This window comes from Rhodnius prolixus, unplaced genomic scaffold, assembly GCF_049639745.1.
Source record: "Rhodnius prolixus isolate KJV_2025 unplaced genomic scaffold, Rpr scaffold_1, whole genome shotgun sequence".
NCBI lineage: Eukaryota > Metazoa > Arthropoda > Insecta > Hemiptera > Reduviidae > Rhodnius > Rhodnius prolixus.
Genome location: NW_027411581.1, coordinates 67,863,241 through 67,890,262, shown reverse-complemented (window position 1 = coordinate 67,890,262; position 27,022 = coordinate 67,863,241). Strand labels below are relative to the sequence as shown.

Sequence of the window (27,022 nt, the reverse complement as noted above, 5' to 3'; positions counted from 1 at the left end):
GCTTGTAATTATTATTACAATGTGAATTTGTTTACGATAAGCCAAATTAATCCTTGATTCAAATTTACAAACTGAAACCTTTCTGATAACCTTCTTGTTGCGTTTTTGGTTAGAAGCTTGCCTTTGATGGTTACATTGTTGAGAGAATTCGATTGGCGATAACATGTTGTGTGTTTGTTTACAGTTTACCGTCTACTAATGTGTATATTGGAAGTTAAATGTTCCTTTGCAATGTTAAAAGTTTATTTGAATATTTCCTCAAGAGAGTAGCACAAATTTAAATGAAGACAGTTCTTACTTGACCGTAAATATATCTCCGCAAAATGAGCGACTTAGAGCTTTTGTTTTTCGATACATTTTCCCATGAAAGTTCAGAGGTATTCCTAGAAAGAGTTCTTGTATATGTTTTTTTTTTTGTTTAAATAACACCTGAGTTTATTTACTTCCTTACATTTTCAGGAGATAAACTTAGATCTGGTACAGTTTCCAAAACCAATCTATATTGGAGAGGTTAGAATTATACCGCTAGGTGCTCGAGTCCAAGCAGATTTCCCAGGAGGTGTACGTTTAGGGTAATTTGTTTCCAGTTAAACTTTTTTTTTTTTAGGCTTAATATAAAAATAGTTTGGTGAATTCTACTTCTATTTATTTTGTTGCAGTGCCACAAATCCATCACAGTTTAAGATTGAGTTTTTTGTAAATGACTTAAGCAAGCCGGGTGCTCCAACATTTGAACATTTAGGCAGTCTTGAATATAATCAGAACGGAAGTATAAATCTAGAATGTGAAAATAGTGTAAGCTACAATAATTTTTTTTTTTATTTCTCGGTCTATCCAGACCGGTATGCAATAACATTTTTTGGTGGAGCAATTTTGATCAGTTGTACAAAATTAAATTGTAATGCATTTTTACAGTTGAGATGAAATTTTTCTTTCCAAGTTTTGTATTTTTTAATTTTAAATATTTCGACCCCTCTTAAGAAAAATCTTAAGAAGGCTCAACACCTATCAGTATTGAGAATTGCATTAGTTCAGATTTTCGATTTTCTATGAACTTTATATGATAGGCAATTTTTTCTAAAGTAAATTAATATTAGGAATTAAAAATTCTAAATGAAAAGAAAATCAATAGATTACTATATCTAATTAGTCTATCTAGACCTAGGTATAATAATTAAATTTATTTAAGTCAGGTTTATTAGTATATTCCTTGCAGCACATACCTACAGACGGTTTGGTACTCTATGGGTGGTATACTACCATCACTCTGGCAGTGTACGGTGTACTAACAAAAACCATCCAACCGGATACTTCCAACCAACAAGATATGGTGACAGCGGAATGGCTTCAGAGACATCATCACCAGGTAAAGAAATTTCGAAAAGAAAGTAGAAAACTACTTTCACGTTGATTCTATTAATTTCTGATCGATCAGGTATTTCCTAACAGGTAGGATCAAGAATATTCAAATATTCCCCCTTCTTGTTCTGCGAGAATGTTTGCATTTTTTTTTTTAAATAAAACAAATTTTCACTTACTATAAAATATATGATACAGGACCGAGGAGGTCCTTGAATTAAGTGGGTATGAGATAATTCTGATATCTGCCTGCTTATATCACATTGTAGGCTCAGAAAGCACCTCTACAGAGTATGGTTACTCAACTAGGAACCTCCGTATAGACTCTCACAGGAAGAGGAGGATGAAACGTCTTCTCATATCTTGTTTGATTTAGTTATTTTCGCGGAATTAAGAATAATGTCGTGTTTCCACTGTGGCCTTGTGGGTTCTTCAGAACTTTCTATCACTCCCACATTCAAGGTGTATTGAAACTCACTTATAATGTTTGAACGCATCAACTATCTCTTTGTGCATATTGTGTGAGTAATGGAGATATCAGATTAAAACTTGTGTTGAGTTATCTGAATAATTGGTTGATCCATTCCCCTATGGTGATCTTTATCTCAATCTCATGTTTTTACGCCCACTAAAATGATAGTTTTGGCAGTACAAGTTTGAGTAAATTTTATAGAAGGGTTTCCAGAAAAAACCAGGATATCTGGTTCTCCAGTTAAGTTTGGAAGTTCCTCAATCTATGAAAAAAAACTGCTGTTACATGCGATCAAAAATAGGAAAGATCGGATTTATCGTTGAAATCGGTTGAAATGGTATTTGATATTGCAAACGTTCTCTGCAACAAGAATTGACCTTAAGACTAGGTTTTAGTGATTAATTTTGTCAGTGTAATTGACATGTAATTTTCATTATTTCAATTTAAAAAATAATAAGGAATATTATCAGCCGAAATGATTTTATAGGATTTGGGACCTCATATGCAAATATATTTATTTTTAACCCTTTTTTAATGAATGTAATGCTCTCTCTCATTGATTGAAGCTTTGATTTATATTGTGTATTAATTTGTAGATGGTGAAGTGATCGAATTTTATTTTAGAATTGAAAGGAAAATTATGATTTAATTTAAATAAAAATAATCAAGGAGCTTTTGTTAAAATTAAAAACTTAAAGAGAATAACATCATCGCTTTAATGCATGTTACTTTGTTTAACAATTTATTAAGTTTGTATTTTATTTTATGGTGAAAAGAGGAAATTCATGTTTTCCATTAGTTAATTGTTAATTGTCGTTAAGTTATGGCTTTCTCTGTGGTCAACAATGGCTTCTCAGGGGGAGGCTTCAGCTCGGCCAAGAGCCGACACTGATCTCATAGAGGTATGCCTTATCTGTTGTGTTTGTGATCAGTTGGCAACATCTACCCACATTCTTTAAGCCAGGGGTTTTCAACCTTGTGCCTGCGAAGCTAAATAGCATGCGTCCACTCCAGAGTCTTAAAATAATGAATAAATAATTTAAAATTATTAATTTTCTAATTATTGCTGAGAAAAACTCGCTCAATTGCATAATTGATCACCTTTTTTTATTATGTCATGATTATGAAATTTTTCATTTATTTTCTTTCATATCCGCCCCTATTTTTTTACAATCTCAAAAGCGCCCGTGATCTCATAGAGGTGGAGAACCCCTGCTTTAAGCTGTTGTATACTAGCTGTCGAATTTATCATTTCTTTGTAAACTATTTTCTAGCTTCTTCGGGCTGTCAAGCTGATCTTAATTGTTTAATACTTCTCGCTTCTTGTAAAACTTGCAACAAGAGCTTTGATGGGACATACTCTAAAGGAATCTTCACATACTGCAATGTGTCATACGATTGTTAACTTTCACAAGAACTCTGGTAGTTTCTATTCCAAAGTTAAGCCCTAAGAACAACCAACAAAGATCATAATAATAATCCAGTATATCTTTCTAGACGTCCAAATTTATAAAAGCTTCAAACAAACGTAAAAAATTTAGTTTCTTAATTTAATGGAAAATTAAGCTACTCGAAAGTAAATGTCAGCACGTTACCCTTGGAAGAATTACTTCTTCTTTTCTGAATTTCAACCAAATTTACTCAACTAAATCGAACTGAAGGGCTTAATTAAATGTTCCAATCTTAACTGCATCCACTCTCTGCAATCCAAAACTTTTTGGACAAGAGTAAACGCTCCTTATTCCATCAAACTATCCACTATGTCCTGAATACTCCCATCCTGAAGATAACATACTGAGACCCAGAGATTCCATAATAAGTACCCTATCCAAGTCTCTTTCAGACAATCCTAGACCGCTTAAACGCCTGGGGCATTAAGATACCCTTGCTAGTGAGTGTTTGTTGTTGAGACTCTTATTACGGAGTGTTACCACAGTTTTCTCTCCTCATTTGAATTCTGAAAATGTTTTTTCTTTGCGTATTTACTTCAGGTAATGGTAATATGGCGCTGTTGTAAATTTTAAAAAATTCATTACCGTCAGATGTTTGAGCATCAGATCAGAGGAAGCTGATTGTGGAGAGGCTATTGTTGACAACTTATTTGCTTTGTTTGTGCAATAAATTGTTGTCGTCTGGTGATTAGTGTCTCGCAGTCTGAAATGTGTGTTCCTGAATTTTTTTTGTGGGTCTGCATAGAGAGGTGTCAATGCCTGTTTAATGTTTTCAGCTTAAATTTTGTATTTTACCAAATTTGTCCCGTGCAGTTCAAAGTTTCATTGTGAGAGAGGATTTTTTTGATAAAAAGAAATCGGAAATTTGAAAACGTAAGAGGCTAAAAGGGATACGAATGAGTCTTTGTTGTTTGGCAATAGCATACCAGTCGAAACATAAACATAAGATATTTGCCATTACAATGATTTATGTAATCTACACACCTGTTACAAAGCGATTAATGTGTTTCTCAGTCAGTTGTGGTCCGTTAGGTGGCCGTCCGACCTAGTTGGAATTATCCAGATGTATGTTTCATCTTTCTCTTTCCTCCGGGATTTGCACTCAAAACTCCTGCGACTTGTCACGTGCAAGAGTTTGGATCCTGTGAAAACTCCACAGGAACTCTCATTGTTTTTGGCAACCCGAGCTCTCGGGCACCTAGACAGTAAAGTAATTATTTTGGCTACCAATTCTTGTCAGGATATCTGAATACTTTTCTGGTTGTGGTGAAGATTCCCCTAGAAGCCTTCCCCTCCCTCACATCTGGTAGGGGGAATCAAGACTGCAGGTGGTCCATTTATTTTACATATTTGAACTCAGAAAGCACTGTTATTTCCTATGCAACAGTTCGCTTTTTTGTTTTAGAAGGCAGACCCCTTTTATTAGCTTCGATGGGTCTTCATACTTTACTTGATAATTTGTTCTGACACAAGACTAGATTGATTCCACTCTTAACTTAGCTATGTTTATGAGCGTCCTCTTTTCACCGGAATTACCTGCTCAGTTCTTGATTACGCATTTAACTTTTACTCCATAATCAAGTGTGGATACTAAATACTTGTAATAACAAACAAGCTTTTTTTTTTATGTATTTTATTGCATGTTCCCAGAACGTTTAAAGATCGGTAAAACCGATTGAAATATAATATGACAGAGCTCTCTCTTGTATCGGGAAATACTATTTCTTAAGCCACTCGCTGTTCTCCATATTTGTTTCTCCTTTTCTATCGCTCACTCTCTTTTTTTCTTCTTTAAATTTCTATTATTTGGCGGCCATTTTCTATATATATATCGACTGCTTCAACCACATCGACAACAAAAAATATGACACACACACATAACTACAGGAAGAGACTGGTGGTTACTTGATGGAAGGTGGAGGATTGTCTGGCCATCACTATGCTAGTTATCCCCAGGATGAGGAGTCTGCTGGTGGAAATGCAGGTGGCGGTAGTGTTGTTAGTGGAAGCGCAACTGGAGCGTCAAGTGGCGCCACCGGCCAAGGATATCAACAGTACGATAGGCATGCTGGCACTTCTTGGCATCAGGTAACACATAAAGGCTGTGCTGCTAGCAATTTACTTGCAAATATTATTTTTAGTTGAGGGCTCACACACATACTCGTACATACATACACACTTACGAAAATCACGTTTTATTGGGTGATACACAAAGTTTCATACATTTGCGGGATTTTATTTTTTTTATTGGGTTGTTGAATAAATTCGTAACGTTCTCTTTCAGAATCCATTTTATTTATTAGTAAGGCTAACTAAGCAAGAAACTAATCAAAAAGAATAAAAAATCTGATGTAAAACACTACTTTCGTTTAAATTTCAAACTTTGAATTTTTACCAAATTTAGTTGACATCTGTGGAAAACGTTAGGCTATGCCACCTTTATCCATAAAAAAAAAGAAGCCCTAGTAAGTATTTGGTATAGACGCGAAACTTTGATTTAGACACTCTTTCAAAAAAACATTTTTAACCGCAGTATCAGAAACAATGATCTTTTTCCTAATAAAAATGAAGATCAGAGCTGTCTTGATCTTAGGATGAATGTAAAAGAAGATCAGTGCCGTGAAGTTCTTTAAATTTTTTAATTAAGGTGACTTCAGATGAGTGAAGTAGTTACATACGTCGTGAGATTATCTTGCCCGCTCAAAACTTGTTTGCGAATACCAATGCTGGACCATGTTTATAATTATGGTTTTATCTTCTTCAGTTTTTTTTTTTTGTAATAATGGACGGAGATCACGGAATAAATGAGTTTCAAATCATCTTTCGAAGCCCTTAGTTAGAACATAAATGTAATCAGTAATCAAATCGCTTCCCCCATTAGAAAATAATTTCAAAAGTTTTCATTTGAAAACGTCAGACATACGCGTTGCATTTGGAAAACTCCATAGAATTTGTCCAGTTAGAAAATACAACTAAAATTCCTAGTTTTTGAAGAGATTTTGTTTGCTGGAACACTGAGAATTGCAGTAGGCGACAGTTGCCGTGTTTCCCCAAGTTGCCAAATGTTCATCCTTATATTCTTTTTGTTAAATAAAACATTAGACCCAGATCTCAGTCTAAAATACTTACTTTCTTAGCACTTACTGACTACATACTAAGTGATCTTAAAGTTCAAATCAAACTATATGTGAATTTTTTTATTTTCCATTTTTTATTATTATTGTAATCTATTTTTGGATGTGGTTAAAAAAGAAATCCTAATACTTTACCAAGTTGCCTTCTAATTCAGCTTTTATTAATGCATGTTTCTTTGCAGCATTCGCATATTTCAAATAATCCGTTCAGAATAAAATGTTATTCATATGAATTTTATGTTAAGTAGAGCTGTTTTGCAATTGATTTTTTGTGACATTCATCATTAATAATGTTTAATAAAATAATAATATTTAAAGTCTTACCCAAATTGATGAAGCTTAAGTATTCCTTCAACGCAGGACACCCTTTTGTGATTAAGAAAGGGACTGTACTTGTCTGTTTGGATGTATCAACTCTACCTTTCAAATTCCTCTGGGACTCCAAAGAAGAGCCAGAAGATCACGAATCACTGACCAAAATTCAACTCAAAATGATGTCTTTTAATGCTCACTGATGTCCAGGAAAATAAGATTCTGAACACCTTTTGGTAAAACAGATTTCAAGATCTCTTCCAGTGCCTGTGTGTGGGTAACCTTTAACCCACAGCTAAACTCTATGAAAACTAAAATATGTATCATGTTGTTGTTATACCCTAAAGGGTATGAGAAGAGCATGGGTCTTAAGCCTTATGGGGCACCCTCACTTCTAATGCCCCAATCCACAAAGCCCTCAATTGAAAATTGAGTGCCTGTCGGTCTAATCGCAAGATAGCCTTGGGCTCCAAACTTTCCAAATATTCCTTTTGATAGTAATCCTCAAATAGCAAATCGATTTAGTCCCATGCACTCATTCGACAACTTGAAGTTATACAAATGTAATAATTTTTAAAAAAGTGAAATAAATTTTCGCTCTGTCTCCAGATGTGTTTGAGCAATAAGAGGACGAATTCTCTTCTTATTCGACAAATCCAGATCCTCTTTTCATAATTATTTGTGAAAAAGTTGTTCAAGTGTACACACGAAAAACCTTGAATGGAATGTAATCAAGGGGTAAAAGTAGGTCTAAGATTAGAATTTTTTTCCTGTGCAAATGTGAAAGTAGAAATATAAACGAAAATAAATAGAAATAACATATTAGTAATTAGAAATAACTTAAAATTTAGAAGGGCTTCAGGGACCAGTGGTCGGGCTTCCAGCGGAGAGCTTGGCTTCAAGTTAAGCTGTCTACTCTTAGATTTTTCTCTTTCAAGGAGGCCTTTACAACTGCTGTCTGAGAATGGTCAGTGTTCTCCGTGACGAGATTACACTATGCGGAAATGCGGAAGTTCACCGCTAAAAGAGAATTAATCTCTTTTTACTCATTTTACTTCTCTTTCTTTCTCAGCAGATATGAACTCTTATGAATTTGGCCTGATATATTAATTGTGTAGGGCTGCCATACTGAAAGCTACGATACCGGCAAGGAGACCTACGAAAGTGAAGCTTGGGGCGACATTCGCGACGATAAACCATGGGAGAGGACTAAAGATCGCCATTCTGATCAATTCAGGTAAAATATTTATTACAATTAATACGGCTTGACTCGTTATTTCGGTTTTCTAAAGTTTTACTCCGAAACAGCTGCTACGATTTTCTTCAAATCGGATGTACTAATTGTATATAAGTAGTTCTATAACTTTTATTTGTAACATTTTTCCCGGATATTCGATTGAAGGTACTTCTGCGAAAAGGGTTGGGTAGATTTACCTTAAGGTGCCCTTTTATTAATATTAACTCTTGTATCTGATGTATGGGGGGAAGTTTCGCTGATCTGCAGGAAAAGCACGAGAGTAATTGTGGATTAGACTAGACTGCTGCTCGGATTGTTTCATCAACACACTTCATGTCGTCTTCTTACCTGTATTTCTTTCTCAGGTTATCAACTCCAGGAGTGTGCTGTTCAAGACATCTTTCCTTTTGATATTATATAAAGTATAGGTGGCTGTTGCAGCTGTAAAATGTTAATTTTTGAGAGGATGGTAAACATCGTTGTATGCAAATGGGATTTAAGTTAAAGGAATGACTTTTTGAAATTATCATTTCAGTTGTTATGTACTTTATAATAGGATATTAATTGTATACGGGCAGATATGAACGACGATTAGAACCAGGACTAGAGAGGGTGGATCCCAGTGGAACAAATCAGCAGGATGTTGGAACGCCGGAGTATGACAGTGGGCCAACAGGTGTGGCTAGAGGTCGTCAGGAATACTATCAGACTGGTGGACCAGCACCTGCAAGATGGTCTGGAGGAAGTGCTCCAAGCGGCACTAGTTGGGAACAGAGGAAACGACCTCATACGCCACCTCCTCCTACCCCGCCGCCACCACCGTCACAAATTATCCAACCGACAACGCCACAGCAGCAACAACTTCAGCAGCAACAGCAACTGCAGCCGCAAGCACCACAGCTACAATCTCAGCAGCCACAACCTCCTCCACAGCAGCAACGAACCGAACTTCGTTAGTAATCCGATATATAAAATTAATGAACATCAGGAGTGGATAAAACCGACAACGTTATGACCTAGAGTAATTTATTGGTGAATGGTTTTAATAGATAGATTAGAACTGGGGGCGTGTCCCGCTTCCGAAGATACTACATCCATGGCGTTGCGGAGGCGTATTTCACGCCCCTTTGGGAGCTGCTTGTGAGCAAATAAGCTTGCGCATGTGCTCTGAGCTGTCGCTTCACTTTGATTGAAGCACGATGTTACAACAGATTCCTATGAGTCGCGGGGACTGTAGGTCGTTTGGTTCACTTCCCCTTTTCCTTTTACATGTTCCAATGTATCCACTAAAAAGTATTTAGTGGATAAATCTTCTCTTTATACAACTTCAGGGACATCCTACCAGACAATTTTGCGATATCTGCTAAAGATCTCATGCTGCCATCTAGAGATTGTAATAAGGTCAAATAATGAATTTGAGACTGTTTCTTTTTCATTGTGACACAGTCTGCACAGGGGCTGAGGGTTGTTGATCAATTCCACCCAGTAAAGTGAGAGGTCTGTTGGGCCCTTGCGCAGTTCTAGTTAGAAAACTCCGCCTATAAGGTCCAGAGATTTCCCCTTTTCAGGTAAAACGATACATCTCTGGTGTTATCTCCAAGTGCCAGAGGGCCTCGTAAACGCAAACTAGCGATCGCCACATAATCTGAATGGTTGATGACCAAATAGAGATTAACGGTAAACAAATAGAGATTAACGGTCCTAAACAAATAAATATATACAATTAACCAAGGAGACAGATGTGTTGCGTTTTCAATACATTATATGTTTAGCGATAACTCTGCCTAACAGAAAAATGTGTGAAAAAGAAAGCTAAGTGAATCTGAATAAATCTGACGGGGTTTAAGAAATGACGATTCCACTTATTCTATCATAGCACTGTTTTTTCTGGACCTAGTGACTTTAGTGGAATAATGCCAAATTAATACATTATGACACTCGGGTGAACCGCGACTATTTACCGAAGGGACCACTTGGTAGATTGTCGAATGCCATGTTCATCAGAAGCTAGTGAGGATACTTGAATATCGCGTAAAGGTATTCTTCGAAAAGCATACTTTAAAAGACTTTTTCAAACTATTCGAAGCTACAGTTTAAATTTTTTTTGTGTGTGTACTTTTTCAGGAGAAATGTCTCCAACAATTGTAGGATCAAGTGGCCAATTTGAGTCAATGTCACCCGGCGACGTTGAATCAATATCTGAAGGTGACATACCCGAGACGGAGGCCGGCGAAGAAATGCCAGTTTCAAATTTGATACATCCAGTCGGCGGAGTGAGCACTGGAAGTGGCGCGAAAACACCACCTACACCACCACGTCCAAGTAGTCCGGCGCTAGCGGCCGCTGATACAGAATCTCCACAGCAGGCTGCCGGCAATGGTAGTGGCAATGTCAATACCGCCACCGTAGGAGGGACGACCTGTGGTACTGGCGTTGTTGCTGCTGTGGCGCCAACACAACAGGAAGCTTTTGAACCTATTCTCAGTGATGATGAACTTCCGGATGATCAGGTGCACGATTCATTTACTAGTCATTTGTAATATATATTATTTAAGTTTGAAAAAATTACACATCTAACGACCAATTTAGATTTCAAACAATCCTGCTGCAAAATAAAGTGTTGAATCCAAAACATAATATTCCTACGTTCACCGACCACGACTATATGATTTATATGGTCTGTGGTCTATCGTTAAATCACGTTTTGGTTTATATAAAATGTAGTTATCCAAATAGAAAAAATCCTTCTGATTAGCCTGGATTATTAGTATAGAAAAGAAAAGTCGATGACAAGTCTAGGTGAGCAACCCTCTCTGTGGATGGCTTCCCAACCAGGAAGCGTTACCTTCTTTTCATTGAATTAGACTTCTTAGGCGTAGAATCCGGATTGCCTGGGGAACATGTTTCTTTCCGTACAAAATTGAGATTTTTTCCAAGATCTTGTGTGTTTAGGTTAAGTAATAACTAAGAATAGCTGAACAATTCAAATTAGAATGTCGTAATATTTATTTCCAAATTAACCTTTAAAAAATGTGACATATATGAGAGTGACTACCTTGGTACCTCTGGGAAACCCCAAGGAAGAGAGAGGAGCCGATTGATTAGGATAATCGCTGCCTGTTGCCTAAACACCTCAAAGAGAGTGGTAAGCTATTTACTCAGTGAAGATGCTTAGCGCCTCATATGATTGGGTTGAGCTAGAATTTGCCCCCTAACCTCAGAAACTTGCACATTTCAATTATTTCTATAGGCTATATTTATGTAGTGAAGTTTGGTGTCTATATTGTGGGTTATTTGTGTTGTTAGGCTGAGATGTCTGGAGGGATTACGATAACAAACACATGGTTCTTTCTGCTGTTAAGGCAGTGATGAGTAGTTAGACAATATCCCGATTTCAATATACAAAGTGCCCCTCACTAGAAAGCAATTCTGTACAAAAGTAATCCCTTTTTATATCAGTTTTTAAGGAAGGACTGAAAATTAGTTGCCATAAGTTGGAAAATTTTTGTTTTTTTACAGTTTCAAGATCTTGAATATGATTTTGCTGAATATACAGAAGATCCGCTCAAATCGTTCAATCCGTACAACAACGAGATTTCACGGCTAAAGGTAAATAGTTTCAAAAATATTCTTTTCTTCTTTGATACAACTATTTCTATTTTTACTGGAACTTTACTTTAACACACACATACTGTTTTTACCTCTTATAGAGTCTAGAGGATCCGGCTTCATCGTGGTTTGAACCAAGTTGTAGGCGTGATTCTGGTGAAGGTGTTAGTACGGCCGATGGTGAAGCTTTGAAAAATCTTGTAATGGCTTTACCATTGGAACCTCAAACGTCTAGAGAGGTTTGGGTGGAAACTGTAGAACAGGTTATCAACTGTCTTCCAAAATCATTCCTAGCTTTGGACGATAACACTAAACGAGGTAAATTTAGGTTAGGGTTTGCTCTGAAGTGCCATTTTGATATATTATTCGTTGTATCACCTGTATAATTATAATAAGAATCTAATGAGAAACTAAATTTATAAGTTTGAAGAAAATCGACTTATGAGAAGGGCCTCTTAATGATGAGATAGTTTACTATTTTGAGATTTTCTCAAAACGCCTTCTACGATTTTCTTTAAACTTGGTTTTTCTTTTTTGGTCATGATTTTCTTTCATTGTATTTATGTAAATCTTGTGATGTACGTTCCTAACCCTTATGCACTGTATTTATATTAATACAACAAAGTCTACATGTAGTGTATATATGTACTCGTTTATAGGTAATGAAAGTATATCGATCTTTTCAAATTTCGATTTTTAGTTTTTATTAGAAAATATCGATCTGAAGTCTCTGGAAATTCGAAAAACTGGTAGTTAGAACAGCGCTGTATGGCTGTAACAGTTTATAAGGTTACTACATGTGTTTAAAGAACATTTTGCTTTTTTTTTTATTGATTTTATTTATTTATTCCAGTTCTTGTCACTCGAATGATTGACAGCGTTTCATTTGGGTTGAATTTTTCGGAGGCTTTAGCCCAACCACAACCAGGTCTTAAAATTAGACACATCAAAGCGGGAATAAGATTAGTTGAAGCACTTAGTAACTGTGGTGAAGAAGTGTGTATGAAAATGTTGGAACAAACGAATGCCCAAGATCTACTGTTGAACATATACCACGAGGAGTACATGGCATTGGTCATCAAATTGATGGTGCTTAGATCATTGGACTCAACACTCAGGTAACTTTCACTTTTAAACTTCTTTTAGGTTTTTTTTTTTTTTTAAATTAAAATTAAAATTTGTTTCTGAAAACCCCGTTAGACAATAAGAATAATCTTCCTAGACAAACATTCGACTTGTCACTAATAGTTTCTTGACTTTAGTATAATTAAATACGTAGAATATTATATACTTCAGAGCAGCGTGTGTCCCACTTTAGATAAAAAGAATTTCATCTGAATAGTTGGTATTCAAAAGCTTAACGGATCCCAAAGATTCTGATTTTTTTTTTGTTTGTTTACAAATTCTGATTTTTAGCAGTTTATTTAGGTACTAATAGTACCTAAGTGGTAATGCCGAACATGTGTAACGATTAATTGTTCGGTTCGGGTCGCACGACGCTTGGTTACTTGGACCGAGGTAGAGTTGGCATGTGGTTTCGCCAAACCCAAATGGTTGTACCCATCAAGCTCTGCAAGCCCTATATAATTTGTGACTGTTAAGGAGTTTTCATTAAATGCTGTTTGTGAAGTTAGATTGGATCCCACGCACGGAAGATATATACAGAGAGAACTGGACATTGACCAAAATGTTAACTTCTGGCTTATCCTTGCGAACATTTGTCATCACATTGTCACGTAAGCAAGCCTACACCTTCTGGAAAATGGATTAGGGTTTTCATATTTAGGGTACTTGAAGAATTACTTTTCTTGTTACTTTGATTCCTATCACCAAATGCAGAGTTGGGCAAAAATTTAATCAATTAAAAAACAATTGAATTAAACCGAAATTTAATTTTAATCATGTTTAAAAGTAAAAAATTTAATCGGCCAAAATTAGTTGATTAAAATTAAATTCACTTTTAATTTAATCGGAATTTAATCAATTAAAATTTTTAATCATAACTAAAAATAAAGATTAAAATTAAGATTAAATAATCAGAATTATAATTGATTGAATTAAATTCCAAATTTAGTTTTAATCACTTTGGACGATTAAATTTTTTAATTTAATCAAAATTTGAGAGATTAAATTTTTAAAACCAAACATTGCCAACGGTTAAACCAGAATCGGTCCGATGCATCTTTATTCCGCCTAGCTGGTGCCTCTTCTCTATCTATATTATCACTTTTCCCAAACTGGGCACCTTCATTCTACCAGTCTGGTGACTCATCTATACCATGTTAGTGACTCTCAAGACTTATATAGGACCACCTTACACTCACATTTCACCATGTTTACCACTCATTAGACTTAGATAGGACCACCTTACACTCACATTTAACTATCTTAACCACTCACTAGACTTAGATAGGACCACCTTACACTCACATTTCACCATGTTTACCACTTACTAGACTTTATATCTTCTAAAATTATAGATCTGTGCACAAAATAACTGTAGTTTATAATTGAGAAAAACAAAGTGTACAAGAGAACAAAATTCCATACCAATTTGTGGTTCACAGTGGGAGATATAGAACGGCCATAATTTTACAGAATTTCATGACCCAAAAATTTTTCAACCCTTTATATCTTCTACATTTATAGATCTGTGCACAAAATAACTATAGTTTATAATTGAGAAAAACAAAGTGTACAAGAGAACCAAATTCCATACCAATTCGTGGTTCACAGTGGGAGATATAGAACGGCCATAATTTTACAGAATTTCATGACCCAAAAAATTTTCAACCCTTTATATCTTCTACATTTATAGATCTGTGCACAAAATAACTATAGTTTATAATTGAGAAAAACAAAGTGTACAAGAGAACAAAATTTCATACGAATACGTGGTTCACAGTGGGAGATAAAGAACAGCCACAATTTTAAAGAATTTCATGACCCAAAAAATTTTCAACCCTTTATATCTTCTACATTTATAGATCTGTGCACAAAATAACTATAGTTTATAATTGAGAAAAACAAAGTGTATAAGAGAACAAAATTCCATACCAATACGTGGTTCACAGTGGGAGATAAAGAACAGCCATAATTTTACAGAATTTCATGACCCAAAAAATTTTAAACCCTTTATACGTTATACATTTATAGATCTGTGCACAAAATAACTGTAGTTTATAATTGAGAAAAACAAAGTGTATAAGAGAACAAAATTCCATACCAATACGTGGTTCACAGTGGGAGATATAGAACAGCCACAATTTTACAGAATTTCATGACCCAAAAAATTTTCAACCCTTTATATCTTCTACATTTATAGATCTGTGCACAAAATAACTATAGTTTATAATTGAGAAAAAGAATGTGTACAAGAGAACAAAATTCCATACCAATACGTGGTTCACAGTGGGAGATAAAGAACAGCCTTAATTTTACAGAATTTCGTGACCCAAAAAATTTTCAACCCTTTATATCTTTTACATTTATAGATCTGTGCACAAAATAACTATAGTTTATAATTGAGAAAAACAAAGTGTACAAGAGAACAAAATTCCATACCAATACGTGGTTCACAGTGGGAGATAAAGAACAGCCATAATTTTACAGAATTTCATGACCCAAAAAATTTTCAACCCTTTATATCTTTTACATTTATAGATCTGTGCACAAAATAACTATAGTTTATAATTGAGAAAAACAAAGTGTACAAGAGAACCAAATTCCATACCAATACGTGGTTCACAGTGGGAGATATAGAACAGCCACAATTTTACAGAATTTCATGACCCAAAAAATTTTCAACCCTTTATATCTTCTACATTTATAGATCTGTGCAAAAAATAACTATAGTTTATAATAGAGAAAAACAAAGTGTACAAGAGTACAAAATTCCATACCAATACGTGGTTCACAGTGGGAGATAAAGAACAGCCATAATTTTACAGAATTTCATGACCCAAAAAATTTTCAACCCTTTATATCTTCTACATTTATAGATCTGTGCACAAAATAACTATAGTTTATAATTGAGAAAAACAAAGTGTATAAGAGAACAAAATTCCATACCAATACGTGGTTCACAGTGGAAGATAAAGAACAGCCATAATTTTACAGAATTTCATGACCCAAAAAATTTTCAACCCTTTATATCTTCTACATTTATAGATCTGTGCACAAAATAACTATAGTTTATAATTGAGAAAAACAAAGTGTACAAGAGAACAAAATTCCATACCAATACGTGGTTCACAGTGGGAGATAAAGAACAGCCATAATTTTACAGAATTTCATGACCCAAAAAATTTTCAACCCTTTATATCTTCTACATTTATAGATCTGTGCAAAAAATAACTATAGTTTATAATAGAGAAAAACAAAGTGTACAAGAGTACAAAATTCCATACCAATACGTGGTTCACAGTGGGAGATAAAGAACAGCCATAATTTTACAGAATTTCATGACCCAAAAAATTTTCAACCCTTTATATCTTCTACATTTATAGATCTGTGCACAAAATAACTATAGTTTATAATTGAGAAAAACAAAGTGTATAAGAGAACAAAATTCCATACCAATACGTGGTTCACAGTGGAAGATAAAGAACAGCCATAATTTTACAGAATTTCATGACCCAAAAAATTTTCAACCCTTTATATCTTCTACATTTATAGATCTGTGCACAAAATAACTATAGTTTATAATTGAGAAAAACAAAGTGTACAAGAGAACAAAATTCCATACCAATACGTGGTTCACAGTGGGAGATAAAGAACAGCCATAATTTTACAGAATTTCATGACCCAAAAAATTATCAACCCTTTATATCTTATACATTTATAGATCTGTGCACAAAATAACTATAGTTTATAATTGAGAAGAACAAAGTGTACAAGAGAACCAAATTCCATATCAATACGTGGTTCACAGTGGGAGATATAGAACAGCCACAATTTTACAGAATTTCATGACCCAAAAAATTTTCAACCCTTTATATCTTATACATTTATAGATCTGTGCACAAAATAACTATAGTTTATAATTGAGAAAAACAAAGTGTATAAGATAATAAAAATTCCATATCAATACGTGGTTTACAGTGGGAGATAAAGAACAGCCATAATTTTACAGAATTACATGACCCAAAAAATTTTCAACGCTTTATATGTTATACATTTATAGATCTGTGCACAAAATAACTATAGTTTATAATTGAGAAAAACAAAGTGTATAAGAGAACAAATTCCATACCAATACGTGGTTCACAGTGGAAGATAAAGAACAGCCATAATTTTACAGAATTTCATGACCCAAAAAATTTTCAACCTTTTATATCAGTGGTTCTTAACTTTTTCATAGAGCGGAACACAATTATATGTATATATTTTTCTCGCGGAACACTAACATTAAATAATTTGAAATTCGGTATTTAGCAAGAACTTAAAATTAAATTCAAATTAAAAAAAATGGAACAATTCTTTGTTTTCGTATCTTTCCTAAGTTTCTAAATTTCAATACATTTAAAATTGAAATTTCGCGGAACACTTGGACCATATTCGCTGAACACCGGTTAAGAACCGCTGGACTAGAGACTCGTGAAGAAGTCCAAGTCTACAAAAATTAACCGAAAAGTATTTATTGAAGACGCTCAGAAAAATGGCCTCGCCAAAACGTGGTTCGAACCATTGGTTGAAAAGCCATAAAAGTGGATGATTAAATTAGTTTGATTAACGATTGAAATTGAACTAATTCGGTGATTAAAATTAAAGTTCAATTTAATTCTCAGATTTAATCATAATTTTTTTAGTTTGATTAACGATTAAATCTGAAATTTAATTGATTAAATAATTGTCATATGATTAAAATTACGATTAAATTCGCCGATTAAATTCTGATTAAAATTAAAAATAAATTTAATGAATTAAAAAATTTAATCAATTAAATTTAGAATTAAATTTTTTTTTTTAATCAGTGCCCAACTCTGACCAAATGCATAGCATTGTCAACGTTTTATTATTTATTTCTGGTGTGACAGCTATGGTCATATGAATTCGGAACATTACCACTCTTTCAAGCTTTAAGAAACTCCTAGAAAGAGAAAAACTTTCAATTTATTGCAATAGTTAAATTAATTTTCAGTATAAATTTTTAGAATTATTTTGTTTCAGATATAAACCATGTGTGGAAAGATTTGTGAATTTTAAAAAGAAACTCGGATTGAGCGGCTATCAGAGATTATTAGAGATGATACAAGGCAATCAGCACGCTAGAATAAAATTCCCCTTGAGTTCCTTAATTCAGAAGTTACATTTTTATGAATTACTAATGAAATTGTCGGAGAGTGTCAGCCAGCTGGAAGCAAATTTGAAAGCTATAAAAATTGAAGAAGATTTTGATAAAGATGAATTTAATATTAATAAATTTGATAGTGAATTTTTGTCAATGGCTTTGGAACAGATACTGCGTGTATATATAGAAGCACCAACTATGATTTCACAGCCGAAAAGATTTTTACCAGTTTCGGCACAATTTGAAATAAATTCTACTAACTATCCAGATCCATATAAAGCCATATACACATATTTCCGTTTCAGTCATCTTTTAAAGAATTTCATCACATTGTTAAGTCATCCGAGTACATCTTGTTGTTTATCAATTGTAGCGCCGATTAACAGTTTAATTTCTGAATTGTTGGAAACTGATGACGGTATGAAATTTCTAGCGTCCAGCGATGAAATGAACAGCATTATACGGCTATTGTTGGGCAGCTCAGCTAAAGTTGAGGAGAATCAGATGGGAAGTCTTGGTGTAAACCCAACACTTGGTCTACATCTTGCTTATCGATTACAAGCTTTATCGTATTTAGATTCAATAAACAGCATACCGGAAATCGATCCTGACAAACCGGAAGTATTGGACTATCTGCAAGGTTTGTATACGTTGACACTGTCCAATATAGGTAATATTGGCAAATCATCCGTTGTACACGTGCTGAGTCAAGGTGATAACATGGAGATTTTGTTGAAAGTATTGAAGCATAAATCAACTAGGAAAAGATCACCAAGTCGTGGTTATATATGCGATCTTATTATTCTATGCATTAAACTTACAACATATGTACCATTTTTACAAAAATATTGTGAAACAATAATTGAATTGTCGAAAAATAATTTTCCCGAATTAACGGAATTACAAAAATGGCTAAGACCGATAGAGATTTCATCAATAAGTTGTGATATTAGTAAAATTTGTGAATTTGTTAAGAATAGTGTGGACGTTTGTACACCATTACCTGGTGAACTGATCACAGCAGTTAGACTTCTAAGATATCTTGGAATGCCGAAGAATGATTCCGATCTGTCACCAATCGCCAGCAGTAGTGATTACAAAGAATTAAAATATAAATGTGCCATACTTGATCTATATTCATTGGATGGTTTAACACATTTTACGACCATCTTACAGAAATTAAACTCATATTATGAATATCCACATTTGTACTCATCAAGATTGATTGCCAAACAGGGCCTACTACTGCTGTCGTTCGTATTGCCAGCCGTACAACTGATGCGCAGAATGCTTACCTATGTAATACGCTGTAGAAATACAAATTTCAAAGATCTTACAGCGGTCCCAGTACTTTTACAAACATACAATCTCATGCAGGCAATTCCGATGAACGCTCAGGCGCATACGGACGCTGTACGAGCTGGCCGAGAAATCATTGAAACTTTACTTGCCTACACCCAACCAGTCTCCAGTGAAACGTGTACAGAAAATGAAGCTTTAAATAAAAGTCTATGGACATCAATGGTAGCCGAGGTGATAAAATTTACCACGGAAATCCCGTTAAATTTTACTTCAGGCCTAATGATACTCTCAGAGTTGCTACCACTTCCTTTGCCGTTACAGACAAAAGATTTACTAACAGAAGATGAAAATACTAGATTTGTAAATTCAAGAAAACTTTGGTCAGCACATTTACATTCGTTGAATCCACTACTGGAGAACATGATCTCCACAATGTCCATCAGCAGGTGTCAACCATTGTTGCAGATATTACGCAGAGTATGTATCCAGTTGGCAGATCTTGCCGCTCCTACAGCGTTGACCGTGGTCAAAACTATTTTAGACACCCTGGGCACACAATTCTCCACGAGTGATAACCCCAAAGATCCTCAACTCACACGTCTATTGAAATTTCTTACCTGTCTAATTACGCATAGTGCAATCAAAGCCGCGTTCCTTTCTTTGATAAAAACTGAAAAATATCACACCATATTCCAGACAATGTTGGACACATTTCGTTTACATTCACCGATTGAACAGAACAATGAATGCCTTGTATCGATATTTCAGTGTTTGATCGATACAGAAATCTCTTTAGTTCAACCGCCTGGCCATCAGTGTTCTGTGACTGCGGAGAATTTTCTAGCGAATGCTTTGCCTAATAAAGACACTCTTATAGCTATCTGCAATGCAATGCTAGAACATATATCCAATGAACATGCGTTCAGCGTGGGACTTACTGTAATTAGGACATTTCTACTCCTAGTGGAACATGATTTTGGATTTTATTACTTTAAAACGTGAGTAACTTTAATTTTTAAACCATTTCCCATAGAATTAGCGTTAAGTAGTGAAACTAGCGAGAAATTTAGAATAAGGCGTTTCAGCCTCAAGATCTGCTTTATAGAAACTTGAGATTTGTCCCTTTATTTTTCAAGATGTCTTGAAAAGAATGGAGGAGATGCTCTACATCGTCTACTGACCCAAATAAGTGCAGACATCTCTCATGAGTCACCTGTCACTCTGGCTACCTTGTCTACTAGTTTGGAACTTTGTCGAGCACTTACCTCCACAGACCAGGTGGAAGGTTACCAGCTGAATAGGACAGCCATTCTTCAGCCAGGAGAATTGGCCAATCTGCTGAAATGGCCTCACCCAGAACACCCTCTATTGGTTATTGAGGAACATCTCAAGGTTAGAATTTAGAAATTGTATGATTCTACTTTGAATAAAGTACTATTCAAACTATTTATTTACACCGCTTAATCTTAGTAATGTTTTAAAATTCTTGCAAATGTATAGGTAATTTAAATTCCATTTAAATTGAGCGGTTCTTTGAGCAAACGAACAATTTCAAGAATAAACATATTGAAGGGAATGTGCGCAAAGAGTAGCATAGATAAGCAAAAGAATCTGTCACATTTTCTTTGCGAATATCCTATTCTTATTGGGATATCAGTGAGTGTATGTAATGAGACGAAAAAACCTTTGCTTCATATTGAACACTGCTTTGATCGTAATGTTGCTTCCGGTATTAAGGTTTTAGCGGAAATCTGTCAACCTGAAAAACTTTTCCGTAAGCGATTTTTTAGTTTTTCTTTTTTCCCTGTAAAAATGGCTTCAATGATTTTCTATATACTTGGAAGGAAGGCTAGTTATTTATTTAACTTTTCTTTTTTCATAATCTTCTCTTTTATTTGGAGCATTTTTCGGAGAATATTTATTTTTGGATTTTATGGAGGCGTGGATGTCAGTTGGGCGAGAAGAAGGGCGAGTTGCAGACTCAAACTCCATTGTAATCGTTCCTCTCCGCTAATTCCTAAGGTGCTGAGGCTAAATATCTATTACAATTCTAATGTTTGCTGAGGAAGAAAATCATGAGAGTCACCTTCCAAGATTTCTTTTTTTAGCCCAAGACTTTCCGTTGGAAACTTAATTATTTCTTGGTTTTCCTTTTTTAACTAACCTTGTACAACAGAACGTTTTTTTTAAATAATTAAATGATTACTTATTCTGATAAGAATCTGTTTTTTCACAGACCACATTCAAAGAAGAGGGGAAATCATTGGAACGACTATTAGAAAGTGTAACCAACATGATTAAACTAGTGGAAGAGGATGTTGCAAATGCTGCAAACAGTAGTGCCAACACTAGTACATCTTCGGTTGCTAATGAAACTTCTCAAAGTCACAGAGATTCACTGAGCAACGTGACAGTTGAACCACCTACATTGCCACAACCAGAATCATTGTTGGGTCAGTTTGCTCTAAGAACGGTTTCTGTCTTGGTCGAAGGAGAAGATGATTCTGTACTGTCCACTGCGTACTGGTTGTCCGCGCCTAAATGTGATGATCAACAGCCGGACCCAAATGAACAGGTTGGTATACATTTACTGAAGGATGAAAAGCCTGCTCACACTTCACTTAGGAAGAAGTGGAAAAGCCACTACAAGGTTCTTGACAATCAGCCTAATCAAATAATATAAAATAAAGTAATAAATATGTATGTTTTAAAAAAGAACGAACTCTTAATAGTGGAGTTCAAGCAAGCGACAACCTCGTATATAAACTCAACAATAATTTTTTTTTTTTTTTTTTTTTTTTAAATAAATGCAGGTACCTACAGATCTCATGGAAATAGCGAAGAACGAGCTCGGTGGACTTTGTCTGCAAGATGCTATATCGAAGTTATGCCAGCACAAGGATGCTAGTAAAATTAATGGCAATGTTAATGTTACCAAGAATAAAACCAATGAACCTAGTCAGAAGAAATTGTTCAGTAAGTAGAATCTACTCAGATGTAATTAATGTATTATTTATAGCGTTATATATATTATTTTGTTAGTAAAATTTTAAAAAAATTAATACTCTTGTTCAAAACATAGTTGCACCTATGCGTGGCCGAGGGGCTTATCGTGGTGTAAACACGATGGTGTCAGCAATGGCAGCTGCCTCCAGTGGAGCTGCTCCAGCGCCAGGCGGTCCTCGTGGCGACATGTTTCGTTCTCGGCCTCCGAACACTTCTCGGCCGCCTTCCTTGCACGTGGATGACTTCGTGGCTCTAGAAACTTGTGGCGGAGGTGGCGGTGGGACAGTAGTCGCCGGCCAGCCAGGATATCAAGCGCAAATCCTAACTCACGATGCCGTTATTCCTGTACGTAACTTTCTATATATATTCAAACATTAGAATCATGAAAGAAATTACTACAAACAAAAAGAAAGTACAGTTTACTTACTTTGTTACGTCCACTTAATACGGAACGCAAGAATCGTGGTCACACCTAAATTCCGAAATTATGTTTTCATCAAAAAGACTCGATTTGTGGTTCTCTGAGTCAGTAAAATAGCTTTTGGTCTGAGTGTATAAAATTTCTCAAAAATAATAAATCGAAGATGGAATTTTATACATCGATTTGGTCCCAATAGGAGACAATATTGTAGTATTTGCAGTAGCTCGTTAAACATCTTAACTTTCTGAACAGCATCTCTGCTGGACGATTTTTTCGTTTTGTTTTTTTATTTACAAAAAGTCGTCCCGCAGGGAAAGCAATGAGCTTTACACAACCCTGGAGGCTTGTTACCTAGTTACCTTGTTAATCGTTATGATTGAGAGTGATATCTTGATTCCTACCTAGTACCCAAATGTCTTACTGACGTCTTACAGTGAAAGAAAGTAAAAACAAACTGATGAGTCATCAGTATAACTAAATTGAGGTTTGATCCCAATATTATTATTTTGTTTCATGGACTTTTAAATGAACAGGACAAGATTGGCAGAGTTAGAGGCCGTGGCAGAACATTTGGCATGGAAAGAAGTAGATTTTTTGGCACTCATCCTTATCATAGAGACACTGGTGAGCAGATCTATTGCTGGTTTATTTATTTATTTTTTTGTATAATTTCTGATATCGAGTTTGCACCCGATTTAGAGAAACTTGAAACCAAAATCGTGGATAGCGAAAATTTATGTGCGTGACTCCGTATGAGTCTAATATCTTCAAAATCCAGAGAGTGTTAATACGAGATTTTTTTTTTTTTCAGGCGATGCTTGGGAAAGGATTGGTGAACAGATGTACGCTGGTGAGATTGGTATGGTTGGCGAGGCAGCCGGCGGCGCGATAATACCTAGATTCATTAGCGCCAATAGAATCCAGCGGGCTATAATAAATCCGGCGGCCGTGTGGACCAATAAGGACGCAACTATACAGCTGACGCGGCCGCCTCAGCCACCCCAAGCTGCCCCTGCGCCCCCACTGCCGCCAGGGGCTGGAGGGCTCGGCGGAGGCGGCAGACACATGCGCTTCTTTAACAATAGATAGCGGTGTCGAAACACGTCGAACGTGTGGACAGCTGCAGCTGCGGCCGCCGAGAAGAGCGCCGCCTCCAGCAGTACGGTCTTGTCACATGAGTAAGTGAACACGTGTCGACGTCAATGGACAATTAACGAGTATGAACTTGTGTACATATATTCATTTTAAGTAGGTGCATATTTTTCTCTTAAAGAGAAAATTTTAGTGCATATAATTGGTGAAGTTGAAGAATTTTTAAACAATGAAACACTGTTTCTGCCTTTTAGGAGGTTAGCAGATTCGATGATTTCGTCTTTAATTGTAAATATGTATCTTACATTCTAGATCAGGATTGGGCAAAGTACGGGCCAAGAGCCTGAAGTAGTCCAGCCGGCAACCATTAGGAGAAATATTTATTAAGTAAAATTTGTGTAAAAAGAACAAACATTTTCTTATACGGACTAAGTCATCTTTCATGAATTAAATCAAATTTCGATTTAGCTTCTCATTTTTATTTCAATAATGCATTGTAGAGAACTTTTCGACTTTTTTAATTTATCAGAAATATGAAATTGATTATATGTTCTTATTTTTTTTTTACCATTCTTTAATAGTTAGTTACAATTCTCTTGAGGTCTCATTACTATAAACTAATAATAGCAAGCAAATAAACGAGGTTTAAGAACCTGTCACAGTCTATCAAGGTTGTACTGTGGAGATATATTCTGTAGGTATCAAGTCCTATAAAAAAGATATGATTAGGAAGTAGCCATGGGCACCCGGTCTAGTTGACCAGCGGGATAAGTATGCTATTACATTTAGCCACCAGAGACAAATAGGTTATACCCGTCCTTCACATGTTGGCCCTTCAAGAGTCGTTGGTGGAGAAGAGTTCTTCGGAACAGCCACGAGTGACTGTAATCACCGTTTATATAGAAGCCACCCTAGACCAGAAACCTAAAATCAAGTCGCAACCTCTTGATGACATCTTCACAGAAATGAAAGGAAAGGAAAAATACCTTGGGTTTGTTGTCAGTTACCGGCGTCACCTACAAGGATATGAGTGGTTGCCTATTTTTGTTATTGAGTCAATGAACTTTATCTGGTATGCGTCAATAGTTCGGTAACTTGAAAGTTGTTTGTATCGGTGGTAGAATTTAAACAAAGCTGCAACATAGTTGTAACAAAGCTAGCTGCGTATTTTGGAATTAGCTGCAAAGAAGAAAGCGAACAGACTCTTTTATTTAAATGAAATTAAGTGATTACAAACAATATTTTCATAATGTAAAATTTGAATTAATCTGTGAAAATAATAAATATTGAAATGGTTCATTTTAACTTAAACAAGACTGAATAGCAAAGAAAAAAAGCGAAGTTTGCTTTCTATATTACAAATTCATTGTAAATACAAGTGTACATAAAATGTAAATGTAGAACAAAATGAATTGTACATAAATTCTTTTATTTTTTTGTTTTAATTTTGGTGTTTATTTTTTACTTTTTTGATCAAACGTTACATTTTACTTTCATTATTTACCCATTCAGACATTATCAATTTATTAAAATAATTTATGATAATTGTTACTTTGTAAAGGTAATAAAATTCCTTTCTGTATTTGACATTAACTTCGATAATTAAACTAGCTTTACAATTAATTCTTGATACTTTTTTTCTATATTTTCATTTGAAATTCTTCTGAATTTTTCAAATCTCTTGCAGGTGTAATGTTCCAAAACCAATGGAAAAATGTACCGAAAAATTGGGAATCTTAAGAAATTTGAAATTTTATCAGGGCTACATTCAAAAAACTTACCGCATTGTTAATATCATAATTTACAGCCAGGAGTGATGACTCTGGAAACACCGATTACAGGACCAACATACTCAACCGGATACAACTAAACCCAAGATCCAAGTTCTAAACCTAAGATCAGTTCTAAACAAAAAAAATAAAATAAACGCAGAATTTAATTGCGATCTAGATAAGTATTATGAAATGTTATGTTTATCGAGAATAACAATTATAGCCCTGTTGGCGACATATGATCTGTTGTTGCATTCAAGTCCTCATAACTTGAGAAATCACTTTCTTATTAGTGATATTGGGCATTAAAGTGAAGATTAATCTGAGAAAATTTTCAATTACAATCTGAACAATTAAAGTTGATATTTTTTAGGATACTAAAGTTAGGTCTGCGATCGTCGCCCAATCTGAAATATTCCATTTCTAGCAACGTATAGTGAGATTGAGCAAAGAGGCAAAGGCTACATAAGAGCTATAATATCAAAGCAAAATTTTTATTACTAAATGATATAAAATGAGATTTTAAGAATTAAGATTACTACCCAGTTCGATGACGCATGCGTTGAAAACTGCATGCTCAAGTTAAAAGCACGTAATCGGTTCACACTACGTTTCTCTGGAAACAATATTTTTAATCAAATTAATCTTTTTAAATGTAATTCTGTCTATTTAAATAATTTGCCCTATTTTTAGGGCAATTTAAGAAATTTGCTCAACATACCAGTTGAAAAGTCGATTAGTTAATCGATCAAACGATCGACTGACTACCAGTGAAAAAAGTTCGGATTTACTTGGGGCCGTTTGAGCGTCTGGATGGGCACTAGTGATGGGCAGAACGAGTCCGCGTTTGGAGTCGTTGGATTTGAATCAGTTCCAGGGTTGGAATCGATTCCAACAACTCGTTCACTGATTCCAGTCTGTACTTACCCTATGCATTAGTACAAATGTCACGCATTGTAATTAAATAAATAATTAAAAGTTAGCTTTTCCAGTTAATAACAAAACTATATTTCTTTAACACACATTAAGTAGTTCCCTAATTCCCAATTGATCTGATAAATATAAAATTAACAACGTAACCAAATATTAACAAAAATAGGCTAGTCAAATATAAAAATTAAAGCAACTGCAGTTTTGTCGTTATCTAGCTTGACCACCGGAGTTAACTTGATTCAAGAAGAAAAACGCAAATGGGTAGGAAATTATTCCCATAAAAAAAAATTATAACCCTTCAAACAAAATGATAATTACTCATAAAGAAAGAAATATTTATTTACTATGAATTAATATCAAGCTTTTAAAATATCTTATTATTTTACAAAAAGAAAAAGCTGTGTGCCAAATCTTTAACTTAGCGGCTGGACGCTCTTTCTCTTATCTTCATTGGCGAAAGTTAAATCGTGTACATGTCATGACGACGATCAAAGTAATACTGAGCTAAAAAATAGTATTACCTAACTGCTTTACTTACTGCTGTATCCCTCCCACTCTATCACCTATTTCACAAACATTCGTCGATTGGAAGTAGGTTTTAGTTAAATATTTGTTTCATTTGAAAACAAA

General features: G+C 34.9%; 1 protein-coding gene across 2 annotated transcripts; it reads left to right on the top strand.

The window, feature by feature from the left end:
* Positions 1-96: 96 nt before the first annotated feature.
* On the top strand, positions 97-24,404 carry vir (VIR_N domain-containing protein). 2 transcript variants are annotated; one of them, XM_074112825.1, is made up of 18 exons: positions 111-377; positions 460-572; positions 660-795; positions 1,217-1,366; positions 5,170-5,370; positions 7,847-7,965; positions 8,544-8,917; positions 10,090-10,475; positions 11,485-11,574; positions 11,676-11,892; positions 12,428-12,692; positions 17,746-20,166; positions 20,305-20,560; positions 21,405-21,743; positions 21,982-22,144; positions 22,251-22,519; positions 23,129-23,219; positions 23,407-24,404. In XM_074112825.1, the coding sequence occupies exons 1-18, from the start codon at positions 324-326 to the stop codon at positions 23,682-23,684; spliced, it is 5,922 nt and encodes a 1,973-aa protein (XP_073968926.1). In that variant the 5' UTR covers positions 111-323; the 3' UTR covers positions 23,685-24,404. The 2 variants fall into 2 exon arrangements, with proteins under 2 accessions (XP_073968927.1, XP_073968926.1); XM_074112826.1 differs by lacking the exon at positions 5,170-5,370 and having other exon boundaries at positions 97-377.
* Positions 24,405-27,022: the final 2,618 nt, after the last annotated feature.

Excerpts from the sequence above, each read along its gene's own strand:
- vir (XM_074112825.1), top strand. The coding sequence starts at position 324 with ATGAGCGACTTAGAGCTTTTGTTTTTCGATACATTTTCCCATGAAAGT. Across the intron at positions 1,367-5,169 it reads TTCAGAGACATCATCACCAG|GAAGAGACTGGTGGTTACTT; the intron begins GTAAAGAAATTT and ends ACATAACTACAG. Across the intron at positions 5,371-7,846 it reads CTGGCACTTCTTGGCATCAG|GGCTGCCATACTGAAAGCTA; the intron begins GTAACACATAAA and ends TTAATTGTGTAG.